The 19,169-nt window shown below is 35.2% G+C and overlaps 1 protein-coding gene and 1 pseudogene across 8 annotated transcripts in view; both read right to left on the reverse strand.

The window, feature by feature from the left end:
* The window catches only part of MIS18BP1 (MIS18 binding protein 1), a 67,462-nt gene that overhangs the window by 19,907 nt on the left and 28,386 nt on the right, over positions 1-19,169 (reverse strand). For 7 of the 8 annotated variants that reach the window (XM_053224433.1, XM_027065658.2, XM_053224431.1 and 4 more), the window contains 8 exons: positions 17,714-17,844; positions 15,345-15,432; positions 14,209-14,366; positions 13,438-13,589; positions 12,866-12,962; positions 9,736-10,603; positions 960-1,132; positions 28-188 (listed from right to left, as the gene is read on the reverse strand). In XM_053224433.1, the coding sequence (XP_053080408.1) occupies positions 28-188; positions 960-1,132; positions 9,736-10,603; positions 12,866-12,962; positions 13,438-13,589; positions 14,209-14,366; positions 15,345-15,432; positions 17,714-17,844 (1,828 nt within the window). The remainder of the gene's footprint in view (positions 1-27; positions 189-959; positions 1,133-9,735; positions 10,604-12,865; positions 12,963-13,437; positions 13,590-14,208; positions 14,367-15,344; positions 15,433-17,713; positions 17,845-19,169) is intronic. The other variant, XM_027065660.2, reaches the window with a different exon arrangement.
* LOC113601297 (40S ribosomal protein S15-like) lies at positions 5,738-9,728 on the reverse strand (annotated as a pseudogene).

Below are 19,169 nucleotides of genomic sequence, written 5' to 3' on the forward strand. Positions count from 1 at the left end.
ATTATTTCATGCATTTAAGACTCTTACCACTACTCTCTGGTTCTGCAAAGGTGTTGTACTGAAAAAATCATCATGATCATCTTTTGGCAACTGTTCCAGAAAATTCCTCATTTGCTGCTTCCTTTTAAGAGTTCCCACTTTGGCAGTTACCTTAATCATTTGCTTCTTATCAGCATCACCTATTTTGCCTTAAGAGTTAGCAAACATTTTGATAAGGATTCATTTATAATAAGTGCTTTAAAGTTAACAGACTTTACAAAACCTAAACTGTTTATCTGTATTAAGTATACTCATCTACTATTAGTAAATCTCCTATATAGCAAATGATTTTTTCTATACTGGGATCTATGCAGTATGACTAGCCCACAAGATACTCATGAAGAAACTACATAAGATTAGCCAGTGTGAGGTGAAAAAGTTCTATACCCTGTGAGAAAGGTTACCTCCCATATTCCCCTTGCTGAATGCCTAATTTATTGATTTTGCAAAAATATAAACCTTACTGGATTAGGGTAGGGATAGGATATGCTCTAAAGCTTAGTACAAGCCCTGTCATAAACCCTGAGCAGGAATGCGTACTCCTGGGGAGTACAAAAACTAAATTTATTTTGAATTTTATTATGAATTTCTAGAAGGTCTTTCCCAAGTGGCCTCAGATTACAATAGACTCTTTGAACAATAATCCAGATATTGGAATCTTTGGATCTAACTGCATATCTAACTAACTGCATCTAGTTTCCTAGAACAAACTCAAAGCACAAGGCTGCTAAGGCTACTATTGATAGAAGTAACTGTCTAGATAAGACTTAAAAATTAAATAATGACCTTTATAGTTCTTTCTAGCTTTAACATTTTGAGAAAACACCTATAAGATGATACATAGATAAATATAAAATACATCTAGTGACTAATCAGAAATTAATACTGAGAACTAGGCAAAAACAATTTATAAAGATTACCATTTTGGCCTTTGGGATTAACTGGTTTTTTCTTAGTGACAGGTTTCTGGGATTCTTTTCCTCTGGGGTCTTCCATGTATTTCCTCTGGCATTCTTCAGCAGATCGAGAACCTACAGCCATTGCTACATCTGACCAGAAACCAGGTTTGTGCTTTGGAAAAGATGCAAAAGCACTATGGAAGACCAAAACCAGTTAAAGAACCAGAAATTCAAATCAATAAAAACAACCTCCTGAATGCATACCACTAAATCAATGAGATTTATTCAGCTAAAGGAATCATTTTAGATAACTGTTTGAAAAGACGATACTATTATTTCCACTCAGTAACTTACTTGAGTGCTTAAAATATAAAGGTGTAATTTTACATATCGAGTAGATACCTTCTATTTTGTTGTATTCTATGAAACCTGAACAATCATCCCAGGTCTTTCTTTCAACATCTTTTTCCTAAGTCCACCTATCAGTGATTTGATCTTCTGGGGGACTCTAGCATGACTAACTTTTTAACAATGTTGCTCAAACCTTGCTGGTGCTAAGTATATTGGAAAATGAGCTCTTAGTTCCTATATATTCTAGGTTATAAATTCTTATTAAAAAGTGTTATTTTTGGGGCACCTGGATGGCTCAGTTGGTTAAGCGTCCAACTCAGTTTCAGCTCAGGTCATGTATGGTCTCACAATTCATGGGATCAAGCCCCATGTAGAGCTCTATGCTGTCAGCTTAGGATCCTCTCACATCCTATCTGCCCTCCCCCACTAGTGCACACAGGCTCTCTCAAAACAAACTTTTTTTAAAAGTATTATTCTTGCTTTCACTCTATTATAATTTACAGAATGTGATGTTTTATATATAATTGAGGGAAATGAAAACTGAAAGAGAAAAAAACTGTTAGTCAATATAAGGTTGTCATCTAACTTTACAAATGAGTTACATTCTAAAGTTTATTTGTAAATATTTAGAAACTGGCACATGTATTTCTGCTCCCCTTCCTCCCAAATATATTTTACATATTGCAGTTAAGCTGGCAGTTCAGCCAGAAAAGATCTAATTAACCTATGCAGCGTTATTATGCTGGTAAATTTTTAAAATCAGCTCTCACTGAAATAGTCCTTATTTGTAGTGTTTGCCAATTTCCATATTGTAAATAACTATTGTGGCTGATTTCAAGCTACCAACATGATGTCTCTGAATGTGGAATAAGAAATGTGTGATGGGACACAATTACACAGAATTTCCACCATACAGACACAAATGATGTGAAGAACTTAAGGCATATATAACAATAATAAAATTTAGTAAAATAATTAGGAAGTGATGAGTTAGGGTATTAATAAATTTACTTGTAAATCTGTGTGAATCTGATCTTGTGAATGGGTACCAGGTGACTACAGAATACCACTCATTCCATGTATAAAAGGAAGACAAATACTTATTGTTAATGAATGCTCTACTCTTTTGCACATAATCATTCTACAGGTGTTCTAAAGTGGAGAACTAAAAGGATATGGAGGCTCAAGCTTCCATTTGTGTACATTGTTTTCCATTTGTGTACATCATTAATTTGCAAGTGTAGAACTGCTAGGACTATTTTTCATGATAAAAATACTTAATGCGGGGCACCTGGGTGGCTCAGTTGGTTAAGCGTCCCACTTCGGCTCAGGTCATGACCTCACAGTTCGTGGGTTCGAGCCCCATGTTGGACTCTGTGCTGACAGCTCAGAGCCTGGAGCCTGTTTCAGATTCTGTGTCTCCCTCTCTATCTGCCCCTCCCCTGTTCACACTCTGTCTCTGTCTCATGAATAAATAAGCATTAAGAAAATTAAAAAATAAAAATAATGCATTTAATGAGAAATTAGTCTGTAATTAACACATCTCTAGTTTATCCTAGACAATTTTTAAAGGCAAATATAGTCATGCCACTCCAATTCTACTTAAAACTTGCTTTCATAGGTGACAGAGGAAGTAAAAAGCAACTTGCTTTTATAATTCCCTAGCATGAAAACCAAAGCATTTAATATGACTTTCATTGTTCTGGTCTCTCTAGTCTCATCCCGTACTGTTCGTCCCTCATTTTCTGTACTCCACTTATTTTGGCCTTCTTTTAGGATTTCTAAATGTGTTTTCCTCCTATCCACTTTTACATATGCTGTTTTATTTCAAATGAACTTATCATGGACATTTGGCTTAAATAATTCTTATTTGTCCTTCAGATCTTAGTTCAAGTATCTGCTTAAGCTAAGTCAGATGTCCCTGATCTATATTCTCCTAAACTTAAGAGTGATTATTTGCTAACTAGGTTATAAGCATGATGAGTACAAAACTGGGCTGCAACTCAGAGTCATTGGAGTTTAGATCAGAAGTACAAGCAAGCAGGGCACCTGGGTGGTTCAGTCAAGGTTAAGTGTCCTACTCCAGCTCAGGTCATGATCTTGTGGTTCCTGAGTTTGAGCCCCACATCGGGCTCTGTGTGGACAGCTTGGAGCCTGGAGCCTGCTTCAGATTCTGTGTCTCTATCTCTATCCCTCCCTTGCTCACACTTAGTCTCTCTCTCTCAAAACTAAATGAACATTAAAAAAAAAGTACGAGCAAGCAAATAAGGCAGTAAACAAGTAAACAGATTCGTAAAATCAGTCCCTTACGATTTCAATTTAGTAGGTTTGCATTGGCAACACTTCACATTTTTCAGAAGTTCCTCAGGTGATTGTTCTGCTGTGCAGTCAGGATTAGAATTACTTTATGTTAAAAAAAGAAGCATTATATCCCAATTGAGTGGGTAGCAGGAATACGTGATGACAAAGAAAGGTTACAGGGAAGAGGTGACTGGTATGTGAGGGAAAATTTGAAGGATGGATAAAATATAACAGTTGAAAATGAGGCAACAGTATTGACAAAGAAATGAAGATGAGGAGACAGGACATAAGGTTAGGGAATAGACAGTAGTTCATATTTATAGTATGGTAAATTTCAAAGGAACGGCTGCAGATTAGAGCTTTGAAAAAACTAGAGAGCCCAAACCCAAGCTTGCCATATCTAAATATTTTAGTAGTATGCAGTCTAGGCACCTTAACATATTTTTTTTTAAGTTAACATACAGTAAATGGTCTTTTTGCATATGGTTCTATGAATCTTAATGGATAAACAGATTTGTAGAGCCATGATCACAGTTAGGATACAGAACTGTTCCATTACACTGAAAAAAATTCCTAGTGCATCCTCTTTGTTGTTGTCCACCACTATAATCACCAGCAATTGCTGATCTCTTTTCTTAGTTTTTTCTTTCCAGAATGTGATATAAATGGAATCATACAGTATGTAACCATTTGATCTGGCTTTTTTCACTTGGAATAATGCCTTTAAAATTCATTCAAGTTGTTACACACACCGATAGTTCTTACTTTTCATTACACAGTCGCCCATTCATTTAAGAGTGTACCATGGTTTATGTAGAAAGTTCCATGGAAACCAACAGAACTGAGCTCTATAAAACCACCATATAAAGTTGTTTGTGAACTTCTGTGCTCACACCACAAATTATGATATATTTTCATTTCTGTTCAGCATTTTTTTTCTCTTGAGACTTTGTCCTTTTTGACCCATGGATTATTCACAAATATGTTATTTAACTTTCAACTGCTTGGAAATGTGCCTTTGATTTTTCTTTTATTGATTTGTAGTTTAATTCAACTGTGATGAGAGAATACCCTCTGTATGACTTCAGTTATTTTAAATTTGTTAAGGTTTGTTTTGTGACCTAGTCAATGTTCTATCTGGTGAATGATCCATCTACCCTTGGGGAAAAAAATGTATTTCTTTCCCTATTGTTGAATGGAATGTTACACAAATGTTGATTAGATAGTTGGTTGATGGTGGTGTTCAGTTCTTGTATCCTTGCTAGTTTTGTCTACTAGTCAACCATTACAAAAGAAAAGCATTGAAGTTTCCAACTATAAATGTAGTTTTAACTTTTCAGTTCAGTTGTTTCCTTTTAGTTATGTCAGATTTTGATTCATGTATTTTGAGGGTTCGGTGCATATACATTTAGGATTGTTCTCTTCCTGGTGAACTCACAGGTCTATCATTTTGTAATGTTCTTTATCCTTGATAATTTTCTTTGTACTGAAATCTTTGATAGGGTACAGCCACTCCAGCTATGAGTGTGCGTGGTATTTTTCTACCCTTCTACTTGTAACTTATCTATTCATATTTGAAGTGAGTTTCTTTTACATGGTAATAAAATGGAATGTTTTTAAATTCATTCCGACAATCTTTTTTTAAATGGTGCATTTAGATCTCTAACATAATGTTTGGATTCAGGTCAACCATTTTATTTGCTTTCTGTTTTGTTTCCTATTTCTCTATTTCTTTTCTGTATTCTTTTTTTTTTTTTTTTAGTATTTTATCTATTGTATATAAAAAAAATCTTTGTAGTTTTTAGTAGTTGCTCTAGTGATTACTACATACTTAAGTTTTTTACTGCTTCAAGTGGAATGTAAAAATTTACCATCTTCTCCATTCTTCTTTAAAGAACTCAAGAGAACAATTTATTATATATCCAGATACCATTTCTCTTGCTATTCCTTCATACCTGATACTGACTGCCTCCTTCCTCTGTCCTCTCCATTCTGTTATTGAGCCTATCTAGTAAGTTTTATATTTTGATTATCCTATTTTTCCAGTTCTAAAATTTCCATTTGATCCTTCTTTTTATCTTCTATTTCTCTCTGAGATTTTCTAAATTTCTGTTCTTTTCAAGAATGTATGCTCTTAGTTCCTGGAGTTTTCTTTTTTCTTTTTTTTGACTAGAGAAGTCTGTGTCTTTATTGGCTAAACAGGCTACTTGGGAGAGATGAAACAGGAGGAGTAGGTGGCCCAGATGCTGGGCCTGTCCTGCTTCAAAGGCTTGTAGGTGGTGAAGAACTTGCCCAGGTAGTGGTCAATCACCTTGGGCTTAATTTCCACCTGGCTGAAGGTCTTGGCATTGTAGACAGCCACCACACTGCCTACCACCTTGGGCAGGACGATCATGTTCCACAGGTGCTTAACCACCTCGGACTTCTCCATGGGGACAGCATCCTTCTGAGGCTTCCTCTGCAAACTTCCGTTCAGCTGCCACCACTGCACAGCCCCATACAGCTGCATCAACGGCTTGTAAGACGCGTCCAGCAGCTGGTCTAGATCCACACCGTGGTATGAGAACTTACGGGAAGGTGCGCTTCTTCTTCTGCTCTACTTCTGCCATCTTGTCAGCCTTTTTTTCTGAAGCAATTTTATATACCTGCTTCAGAATCTTGTCAGATAATTTCAACATCTGTGTCATCCTAGCAATGGCATCTGTTCTTTTTTTTCCTATGAGAGTTAAAAATTTTCCTGGTTCTTCATATACTGACTAATTTTGGATTATTTCCTAGGCATTTAAAAATACTATAAAACTCTGGGTCATGTTTATATCCTATGGAGAATGTTAATATTTTTGTTTTAGCAGGCAATCAACCTGGTTGTAACAACTATAAATTCTAGTCAGTCTTTTGTGGTTGCAGTTTCAGTATCAGTTCCATTTTTAAAGTTTTGCAGTGATATTAAAATATTCTGTGTAGGAGACACTGAGTGGCTGGCTTGGAAACTGGGGGCCAGTCTACCTCTTAGTTCAGTTGTCAGTCTTGGGTATGCTGTTTAGGATCAAATCCTTAAATGCTCAACTCAGGAGTGAGATCTAAAATTCATAAACAACTTTATATAAGGTGTTTTCCCTAGATTTTCCCTTTGCAACTTTTAGTTCCCCAGGATTCCTGTTTTTGGTTCTTTGGCAGAAAGCTAGGGCTTTAGTTACCCAACTCTGGAGTACATATCACACAACTGCATCTTTCTGCAGTGTCAAGCACAAAAGACAGAAAAAGAAACATGTAACACAAGTTGCCCTACACTTTCTGAGTCCTATATTCCAGAAGAGAAGGTTTCCTACTTTCAGAGTTTTAGGTGCATATGGGCTCCATATGCTGCTGTGATTTTTACCCCTGCAGGACTGTATGCAGACTGGGCCATAAGAGAAAGGAGAAAAGAAAAAGAAAACTGGGGATTTCTTTCACTGTTTCTGAGTGTTAGTAGTCCCCTTCCCTCTTCCTCAAGCCAAAAATATAAGGCTTTTCTTTGAACTCTCTTAGTCATGCCTCAGCAACAACTTCTAATTTTTAAGTGGCCTTAATCTAGGTTAAGGAACACCAGAGGAAACCTGGAAATCTGCCCCCACTTCAGTGTTACTTAAAATTCTAGTCTTTCTGGGAATGCCTGGGTGGCTCAGTCATATTCCTGATTTCCTCATCTTACTGGGAACTGGAATCTTTGCAGTTCAGGTATTAAAATAATCTTCTTAGATGATACGGATATACAGTAAAGGTTGAGAACCTTTACTATAACGAAACAACAGGAGAGACAGCTGGAAAGATAATTAAGGTAAAGTATGATATGCTGTCAATCTAAGGCAGAATGATCTCTATATAATTTGAAAACGAGTAAGAATGCAGTGAAGGTTTCTGATGTTAGAATCACAACTATACATTAAAACTAACCTGGGGGCGCCTGGGTGGCTCGGTTAAGCATCTGACTTTGGCTCAGGTCATGGTCTCACGGTCCGTGGGTTCGAGCCCCGTGTCAGGCTCTGTGCTGACAGCTAGGAGCCTGGAGCCTGTTTCAGATTCTGTGTTTCCCTCTCTCTCTGACTCTCCCCCATTCATGCTCTGTCTCTCTCTGTCTCAAAAATAAATAAACATTAAAAAAAACCACAAAAACTAATCTGGAGAGGGGCGCCTGGGTGGCTCAGTCCGTTAAGCGTCTGACTTCAGCTCAGGTCATGATCTCACAGTCTGTGAGTTCGAGCCCCACATCGAGCTCTGTGCTGACAGCTCAGAGCCTGGAGAGTGCTTCAGATTCTGTGTCTCCCTCTCTCTCTGCCTCTCCCCAACTCATGCTCTCTCTCTCAAAAATAAATAAAACTTGAAAAAAAATTTAAAGAAACACGAATCTGAAGATATATAAAACAGATCACCAGATGAAAACAACAAAGTACAAATACAAGGCTACTTCCATTAAAGTAGGCAGGCATTTAAAGTCTGAAAAAAAGTAGTGTCAAGAAAGGGTGCAGATGGAATGGTCCTGTGGGAAAATCTATAGTTCCTTGGGAACTAATTAGATTTTTTAATTTTTACTTTTCATTTTATTTATTATTTTTTATTTTTTTACAAAGTTAGACACGAATAAAAAACACTGGGAAGGGGTAACCCCCTCATCCCCAGGAGTGGGCCAGGGGGACAGAGGCTACCTGAGGTTATCAATAATGATCAAGGAGTTAAACCTAGTTGACTGAAAGAATTCCATTTTCAGAATCAGGAATGTCAGACAAAGTAGATAGGCAGGGAAAAAATGTTTAGTTTTTGACATATTAAGTGAGAATCTCTGTAAATGAGATTTATACAGAGATGTCCAGCAGGCAAAGGGAAATAAAAATCTAAATATAAGAATTTAGAACTAGAGATACAGATTTGGGAATCCCTGTCCAAAGAGTAAAGTTAGAACTATAGAAGGAAAAGACCATTGAAGACTACATTATAATAGGAAGAAAGCATCCACAAACAAGAACTATGGAGAAGAAGGAAAATTATCTTAACTACCTGAAAATAAGACAGAGAAGGAACACTTAAGAAATTAAAAAAGGAGCGTAGTGGCACAGAGATGCCTGAGGAATAGTGTTTCAAGAAGGTAGATCTGAAAATAAATTCCAAATATAAGGTTAGGGAGTACTCAAGCAAGTGAATCACTGAATGTAGTATGTTTCTATGCTCTTCACTCTGATCAATCACATCTTCCTTTCTACTAGATCATTTTCATCAACACACCACCATACTCTGGCATGAGTCCTCTTACAAACAAGCAATCAAACATATGTCTTCCCTTATCTTCACATTCTTCTATTACCTATCCATTTTGTTGTCCCCTTTCACTGCCAATTTCTTGTGTTGTCCACCTAGGTTGTTTTTACTCTTTCACTCACTCTTCATTGCTCAGCTATGTTTTAGCTTCCAGTGCTACTGCACTACTCAAACTGCTTGTCAAGGCTATGCAGCCAAATCCAATTCTTGTCGTACTTGGTTTATTACTAGCACTAACCATGAAACCTTGGATGGATCACCTAATTTTTGAGGCTATTTCTATTCTATAAATGCAGGGAAAAGAGCATCTTAAATAATCTGCAGGTCTGAATTCAGCTTTAAGGTTTTAAAACAGAAAAAATAACAACAAAATATTTCTTAAAATATGAAGATCTGGGAGAGCAGCATTTGTCTATGTTAAAATATTTTCCACACCCTGAGGTATAAGTGGCAAATAAATCATACTGTATACAGTGTACATGGGATCACTTTATATACATTTCATGGGGAAATGATCACCACAATCAAGATAAATGACACATCCATCCCCCACACAATTACCCTTTTCTTGAGGGGGAGGGTAGTTGTCTTGAAATATTAAATGGAAAGAAAAGAAGGTTAACTTTTCCTTTGCTCATATGCAAGTTGTAGAGATGGCCACAAAGTACCTAGTTAGAAGTTTTATCTGTATTCTCCCTATATTCTTTGTATAAATTGTTATTTCTCTCCATGTGTTTTTGGATATTTTCCATTTTAATGATTAGAGGTCACTAAATCAGCCCTTTATTGGAATTTTTAGGTCTTCAACTGTTGTGTGGCCACTCTAGATATTTCAGAGTCAAATCTAACTACTTACCAATGAAGTTTCTGTAATTCCTTCTCATTCCATTCCTCATCCTGAATTAAACCAGGAAAACATTCAAAGGGATGCCTGTTTGTCTCATCAGATCTGATCGCCTCAATAACTGGAAACTCATTCCTAATACCAGACTTCTGAAGATTTTCTTTAGCAGAACATCTAGCTTTCTTTTGTTTGATATAAAATTCACTTTCACTTTCTTCAGTTTCAGATTCAGAAATCACTGGGATTTTCCTTGTGGTGTTTCTTGTGCTTTTCCTCAGGTGAACCACTGTTTCTTCAGTATTTCTTGCTGTATTTTTCTTAGCAACTGCAGCTTTCCTTCTAATTCCCTTTTCTGTTTCACTCTCTTCACTAGACAAATCTGATGAGGACTGCTGCTTGTAAAATGACATAGACACATTTTTTATTTTCTTCGATTTTGGTAACAACCTTGCATTTTTCTTAAAGTCAGAGGTGACCATTTGTTCTTTTTTAGGACTAGATATTTTGATTTTCTGGTTGACAGTGAGTAAATCACATGCACTGCAGTCTTCCTTGTTTTTACTTTCATGGCCCTCACTAAACTCAAATGCATTTTTGAAGGTTTTTGTGGGCTTACTGATCAAACTGCTAGTTTCATTTAAGTCTGATTTACTTTCTTTTTGATGCTTTGGCACTGCAAAATCTGTAACTGCTTTAATGGTGCTATAAGAGAGATTATACTTCATGCATTTTTGTTCTATCACTTTTTTAGATTTAAGTGGTGTCATTAAAATATAAGCTTTCTTCGGATTAAGAGCCATACATTTTCTTTCTTCGTCCAAGAAAAACGGTTGCCTTAAGGTCAGAATGTCAATGGATACATTCGATTCTTCAGTTCTCTCTTTAATTTCATAAGACAAAACCAAAGATCAAAATCTCAAATTAGCTACAAACACAGCACAGAATTTTTTTTTGTAAAATAAAATATATATTTTTTTTCTCCATAAACTCCATTGTACACACTACTGCCATTATTAGTTTTTCAGAAGCACCGGTTGATTCAGATTACTGCCCCTTCAATTGTAAACATATTTTTTATACCAACCGGTCCTTGACTTCTTAAAGTCTACTTAGTGTACATATAAGCTCCTCTGTCTGGCCTTCAATGTAGTTCTAATCTCTCACTGTACTCAAATGTGAACCAAATTCTATGTCTACTACACCACGGTTTTCCTGATTCTCAACTTTTCACTAATATCATTGTACATGGAAAGTTTTCTTCACTCAAAAACCAAATCACTACCTGCTTCAATTCCATTCTATAACCCACCTAATCCACAAACTTTACCCTGATTCTCTCAATTGAATGAAAACTCTCCTTCAAATTTCCAGAATACTTTTAAATAATGCCATGTTTGACAATGTGCCTTGCATTATACTTAACAAATTTGTCTTTGAAGTAGACTGAAAAAAAAAATCCTTAATGGTATGAATTTTGTTTTTGCTTTTGGAATCTTTTTTTCTTTTTTCTTTTTTTTTTTTCCGCAGTTAGTACAGAGTCTTTCACATGTACAGTAAATGATAAATCAGTATTTGTTAAATCTTATTTAGGTGACATAAGAAAACCAGTAAGGTTGCAAAACCTTACTAGGTATGTAATATACGGAATGGAAGCTATCCTAATTAGGGGGATATGGAACTCGATAGGTATGGCCCTATTCTCATCCCCAGTGGTGGCCGTGGAAAGACATTTCTGCTGATTCACCCAAACTCCATGAAGTATCATGGATAACAAGCAAACCAGAAATTGAGAATCTTTATTATACTGTGTCACTAAAGAAAGCAAATTAAAATGAGAGAAATTCTCTAATTTGAAACTTAAGAAACCAGAAGCCAAACTAATTTAATTTCTAATTGTAAATTATCCAATTACAATTATAAATATATACAAATTACAAATTGTCACAGCAACCATCCTAGTTAAATACTTCAATGACCTACACATGTTACGTACCACTTTACAAGATGAATGATAAAATTAAAGACTGATGAGTAATATTGAATGCTGGGGAGAAAAGAAGCCACTAAATTATAATTCATGGAAAAGTGGTACTGATAAAAGGTAAGCAAAGTTTCTATAAGATTTCTCAATGGAATTATCTATCTTTGTGAAGGAAGTGTTTTCTTTTAATTCCTCATATAAATCTGACTCAAATGTTTAACAGGAAATTTGAAAATTTTGAAATTTCTAATTTTGAACAAATCACTTTTAAAATATTTTTATTCATTTTATTAAATAATTTGAATGAAGATTCAAGCTATTCTGGATACTTTAATCTAAGTTACATGATCCTGATAGTCTAAACAGTATTGCCTTCCTCTCTACTTCTTTTAAACACTTATAAATGTTCTTCACTTTCACTACTTTCCACTTATAAGAAGAAATACAAAAAAATGCTACTAAGCTGATGGATTTAACTCAATATGAAATTTCAAACTTGCTAATGTGTCAAGAAAAGGTTCTTTAAATCTGTCATATAGGATTTCAATGAAATCATACTGGAAATCCACACTCACACATAGCTAAACTATGGCATTAATTTCATAAAAAGATTCATAGCCTTTAAACATTCCAAAAAGCATATTTAAAATGATATACAATTCTGTTTTTAACAAAAAGATTAGGGAAGCCTGGCTGGCTCAGTTGGTAGAGCATGTGAGTCTTGATCTTGGGGTCATGAGTTTAAGCCCATGTTGGACATACAGTTTAAATAATTAAATAGATAAATAAATAAATAATAAAAATTATTTAGTGCCAAGATTAAGGGAAGCAAACCTACAAGTAAATACATATGGTATGTAATGTAATGGATTTTTTTACTAATGTAATGGATTTTACAGCAAATCATGCTGTATAGAAAAGCAAAACCCTATTGTACATCTGAAACTAGTAACACTATGTTAATTATGCTTTAAAGAAAAAAAAAGTAATTCTAAAAAAAAAAACCAACAAAACAATAAAAAATCCCCAGACATTTATAATGACTGTAATACTTAGTTTGCCATTTTTAGATTTGGAAATTTAAGACATCACTTTTATTATATTAAAAACATTTCAAATAAGAGCTGTATGCTTATTATAAAACCAATAAAGATATATCACCTTGCTTCTGACTTTTAATTATCCTTTCATTTGTTCTTTCACAATTTTCAAGTTTCTTTGAAGACAACTTTTTGTATGCTTTCTTTCCAATTATTTCCTTCAAAACAAAAAGTTAGCTTTTTAACAACTACTATCTATAAACATGACCTCAAGCATTTTCACAGTATGTATTAAGCATACAAGTATCTAGGTACTTGCCGTTCTACAAATTTCATTAGTGGAGGTATTTAGAAACTCATTTGCCAGAGCCTGAGCTTTGGAAGAACCATGTGGGCATCCACTATCTTAGATATTTCTTTTATAAATTTAATACATGTGATTTGTTAGGTGCAAACACATACACACACTTTAACCCTAACTCTAAGAGCTAACCTTTCTGTTATTACTGATTACAGTTTCCCAATGAGACAGTGAGAAAATAAATATCAAGCAAGACATTGCCAAACTGATTGTTAAGCTGATACTTAACAAACAGATACTTAACAAACAAAATGATTTCTGATTTGGTCCCAAAACTTTTTAGTAGCATCACACCATCACTCTTCGTATCATAGGGTATAGTAAAAGTTTACCTGATTAGTTAAGTCATTTTCTCCTCCATTTTGACAAGTATTATGCATTTGGTCATCTGAGAACCTTAATCGTGGTTTATTTTGGCAATTATCATGGCACACGTTTAATTCTGGGGCTGCTGGCAACCTCCTGCGCTTACCATTTTTCAGTTCTATGAGTACAAAGATGGAGATTTCAATAAATTATTATATATAAGCTGCCTTTCCATATTAAAGAATTCACTTTCGAAAATATTATCTAGCAAGGGCTGTAGGTTAATGTTCATACTTTTTTCCAGCAGGGAGGGTGCGATGGGATGTTAGTCAGATTATAGTTTTGGCAAAGAGTGAACACAAAAAAGTTCTGCCAGCTACCTTTATAGTAATGGACATTCAAAAAAGAAAAAGAAAAATCCAGGCGCCTGGGGTGGGCTCAGTTGGTTGAGCGTTCAACTCTTGATTTCAGCTCAGGTCATGATCTCATGGTTTGTGGGACTGAGACCTGTGTTGGGCTTTGTGCTGAGCGTGGAGCCTGCTTACTATTTTCTCTCTCCCTCACTCTGCCCCTCTCCCCAGTTCAGGCACATGTGCTCTCTCCTTCTCTTTAAAAAAAAAAAAAAAAAAAAAGCTGAATGCTGACTATGAGCAGACTGCACTACAGTTTTTTAAGTATTAGAAAATAATTTCAAGGCAGTACAAGTCAAAAACTGAATACAATATAAACTATAAACAGATAAATATGGAGCTCATGTAAGAATTTGCCACTATATCAGCAGAAAAGAAGAGACATACCCAAATGACAACAATCAATGTCATAAGTGGTGCTGGCTCTTTGCAGAACATCTGTTTGGTTTTCTCTTGCATTATTTTTCGCTGATTTTTGTACGTCAGGGATAAATTTTCCAGTTTTCTGTTTTTGTCTGGCCTTTCTCTCTTTCTTTTCACAAGCCCTAAAACACAAGTGTAATATTTTTCCTTTAATTTTTATCTCAAAAAACTAAAACAAAAAAACTAAATTTAAATAAAGTCCCTCAGATAAAGTTTTATGCGCCCAGCAAAGATTACCTTAAATCTTACATTATTTAAGTCTTCATGATTCTACCCTTTCTCCCACAAAGAACTTAAGTATAAGGTCTTAAGTCAACAGAATCAAATAAAACCCAAGTGCTTCCTACTCTATGCACTCTTACATCTCTACTTAAGCTAATCCTGTAAAAAAATTACAGGACAAATCCTGCCATTACCTATTTTTGGAAACAAATTTTATTTATTTCACCACATTCATCCACACCACCACATTCATTCAACTACTGTCTATGGCTGCTCTTCTGCTACAAAGGCAGAGTTGAACAGTTGCAATAGAGGCAGCATGCCCATAAAAACACTTCCAATCTGGCTCCTTAAAGGAAAAAACTGTTCCCTCCATTCTAAGTTATTATATTGTACTATGATTAATTAACTTGTATCACAGTATCCCCTATGAGTTCCTTAAGGGCAAGAATTAATCAAATTTTCTTTGCTTTCCCTGTGCCAATACGGTGTGTGCTAAACAACTGATATTAACTTCTGAAGGAATGAATGAAAGAAAAAGGACCAAGAACTTTACACTCATGTTTAATATGTACACCCTCTCAAAGGGTGGGTGAATGAGGATGCTTCCTGAAATGTCAACACTGTTATTTTCCTTTTACATTTATTTCATATGACAGAAATTCTAGTAAACTATTGCTTTCTAAAAATCCAAGATCAAGAGAACTACTTCAAAACTGTCATTTGCAGAAAAAAAAAAAAGAAAACCAATTTACATTGGCTACATGAAAAGATACATTTGTAAAACCTTCAATTTTATACCCAAAATGGGCACATTTTATCAAATGCAAATTATACCTCAATAAAGTTAGTTTTTAAAAAGTTAAGGAGTACTTTACCTTAATTGTTCTAGAAAATTATCAATATGCTCTTTCCACTTTTCTGGAAAGCCAAACATAAACTTCCTTATGAGATAATTTGGATATCCTATTCAACAAAAAACAAACAAAAAATTACGTAAAAGCCAAAAATTTTAAAGACATGTAATTGGTTCACTAAGTCATTAAAAATATATACACTTATTGCTAACTGTGCGCCAGGCACAGCCACAAATACTAAGGATTCATCAGTCAACAAAATGAAACAAAAATCCCTGCCTTCATGGAACCTGCCTTTTCATGTCAAACAGAAAGCAAACCAATAAACATACATTTTTTTTTGTTAGATGGTCATCAATGCTATGGAGAAAAATTATGCACTTAATGGGTCAAGGAGTATTAGTGTATTTATGCTGAGGGAGGAAAGGGAAGCAGATTGCACTTTTAAAAGACAGAGAGGTTCTTACTGAAATAGCATCATTTGAGTAAAGCTCTGAAGGACATGAGGTAGTGAGTTTAATATGGGATTAAAACACTGGAAGCAAAAGGGACAAAGCAAAAGGCTATGGTAAGTGTGTGCCTGGCCTGTCTGTAAAAATTAGTGCAGATGGAGCAGAGTGAAGAAAGGCTAGTACTAGGAGGCTCTTCAGAAGGGAATAGGAACAGTGGAGGAACATGAAAGATTATAAGGTCTTGTGGTTACTTCATGACCTAGTCTTTGACTTTGGGTGAAATGGGAAGCTATATAAAGATTGTGAGCAGAGGAGCCACAGGATTTGACTCACTTTAACAGGACTGTATTAGCTGCTATTTTGAGAAGTCTGTGGAAGTAAAAGTGAAGAAATAACGAGACCAGTTAGGATTTTGTAATCATTCAGACAAAAGATAAGGGAGATGTATATACCATAGAGGTCAGCAGAGGCCTGGGTTCTGGATATATTTTTGGAGATAATGCCAATAGGATGTACCTACCCACTAGATGTGGGTGTGAGAGAAACAGGATTTAAGATGTCTCCAAGGATTCTGGCTAGCCACTGGAAACAAAGAAAGGAGGAAGACCATTAAACAGATTTCAGGGAGATCAGGTTTTAGACACATGAAGTTTGAGATGCCTGTAGATATCCTAGTGGAGATGTCAAATGGGCAGATGGAAAATGAGTTGGGTGGCTTGAGGAGTATTTTTGGTAAGAGACATAAATTTGGCATTTGTCATCACATAGATGAAATTTAAAGCCTAAAAGAAATCAACACAGCACTGAGTGTGGAAAGAGCTTTAGTCTATCCTATTATTCAGAGGCAAAGAAGAAAGAGCAAAATAAGCAAATAAACTAAGAAGGAACAGGAAGTGAGGTGGCATGAAAATTGGAATATGGTGTTCCAGAAGGCAAATAAGGAATTAAAAGGGGGTAAGTGTGATTGAGTGCAGTAAACATATATTGGATTTAACAATGTGGGGGCCACTGGTAACTGTGATAAGGACTGTTTGGTAAAGATTTGGGGTTTAAGGCATGATAAAGAGAATTTTTTAAAAGTGGGAAAGAATTCAAGGAATTAGATATAACAAATCTTCTGAGTTGTTTTGCTGTAAATAAGAGCAAACAGTGGCTGAAATAAGTGGAGTTAAAAGAATTTTTTTTGTTTGTTTTTGTTTTGACAGGAGAAGGGAGAATTACTAGAGCGATATCCTTGAGTAAGAGAAAAAATGAGAAATAGAGTACAAATGGAGAGGCTGACAAAGACAGAACATGAACAGTTCATTCATAACAAAAACAGATATAGATGCAAGCAGGTCAGTTAGGTGATGGTGAAGTTCTCTTCTGATTGTTTCTATTGCTAAGGTGCTCCCCTCCCTGCCACCTCCCCTGTGAGTGGGAGAAAGGAGGTATTGAAAATTTGTAAAAATATGCAGTAGTCACTAAGGAGGATGGGAGAGTGAATGCATTAGGGAAATGTGGTAGGACACCAAAAGGCACTAAGAGACCAAAATTTTTGCTGGTAATCACCATCTTAAAGTAGAATGCTCAGGTGTGTTTTTCTTCAGCCACATTACCGTGTTCAAGGCATAGACAGAAAATTAGATTATACCAGGAATGGGGTTGTACTGGGCAGGTTCAATAAACTAGTTAAATTATAGCCTTATAATATCTCACATGAACTTTTTAAAATCACTAGACTGACTCAAACTGTCAACAAGGGTGATTAAATCAGGGAAAAATGACCAACACATATAATAGTTTTACATAATGTGGTCAATTCTGTTTTAAAACTTAGTTTTGATTGATTCATCATTTTAAAACACCTAATTAAGAGTAAAAACATATAGATCAGTTAGAAATATGGTTAACTGCTTCACTGAAAGTAATTTATCAACTAATAATGTCAGTGTTTACCTGCTTCTTTCATGGAAATCCGGTCTATCATCCCTTTTAATATATAAATGTTGCCTGATAAAGTCTTAAGTTTGTTGTGCTTAATCCGTTCTATAATTACATTACTGTGCCAATATATGTTAGTGATGTCTCTAGGAGAAAATAGCGTAGTTAAGACCAAAGTATTCACATTTTACCAATAATCACAATGTACATATATAAGTATACAAATTATAATAGAAAGTAATAAATTTGCACTCCAGCTACATTAGCAGTGTTATTCATCTAATTACAAAACATCTGAGGGCCAAACATTGCAGAACTCAACTGCCTTGCTAATGTGATCCTCAGAAAATGTGCCAAACTGTACTGTGGCCAAACCAAACCACTAATATAAAATTTATCCTCATCAAGGAAGCAGGGGCCTTCTCTAAATAACTGATGCTGACAATGCCTGCAACTTCATCTTAACTGATGCCAACTTTCCAAAGAATGATTTTCCTGTCCCTCTCCTCAGAGCCTATACTGTTGTTAGATTTCATGCAGTTATACAGTTTGGATCCCTCTAATCTTGCGGGGTTTTTTTTTACCCTCACTACACAGCCAAGTGTTTTTACCTTCCTCTTTAAAAAGTACCAAAAAGAGGTTCCAGTTGGGAAAAAAACAAACTGCAGAATCAAATCACTAACCCATAAATCTACTCTTCTTATTTCCTTAAATGATGCTAAGAATATAAAACAGAAAGAACAAAACTTTACGATGTATTAGACAGATGTTGAACATTCCCAATTCATCAGATAAACATACTAAATACAAGCATAATATGACAGTGAAGTTCCTTTCATTTGGTCAAATGGGGTTAAACTCCTACTATTTTAATACAGTGATCTTGTTCCTTTGTATTTTATTTAACTAACATTTAAATAGCACTCTAAAAGCACTGTTTTCAAGTCTTGCAAATATTAATTTAATACTCAAAATAACACAAGAATGGGTAATATTATTATCACCACTGCGCAGAGAAAGAGACTGAAACTGAAAAAGAATAAGTAACTTGTCCAGGTCATATAGCTTGGAAGATAGCAGCAACAGGGATTCCAACAAAGGCAACATAGACTGTCTCTTTGATATTAAGAAAATGGGCACAAGACAAGCAGAAATAGAGTGGGGAAGGCAGATTTTAAATAATCAACTTACAAACTTCTAGGTTAAGTACCCTGACCAGTAATATCCTGTATTATTTTATTACAACCTTTTATTACAAATATTGTACCACTAAGAAATTGGTTTCGAAAAAAAGGAAATGGTGATAAGAGAGTAGCAGAATTAGGCAAAGCCCACTTACCTGATGATACTTTTGCTTTAGGGAGAACCAGAAAGTGCCAATGATTACCTAATATGTAGCTGTATGGCAAAGTTTTAAATAATTCTGATTCCTTTTCTGGATCAGTAATTTAAATCTGGTTGTCCCAATTTA

Source organism: Acinonyx jubatus, chromosome B3 (assembly GCF_027475565.1).
Source record: "Acinonyx jubatus isolate Ajub_Pintada_27869175 chromosome B3, VMU_Ajub_asm_v1.0, whole genome shotgun sequence".
NCBI classification, from domain to species: Eukaryota; Metazoa; Chordata; class Mammalia; order Carnivora; family Felidae; genus Acinonyx; species Acinonyx jubatus.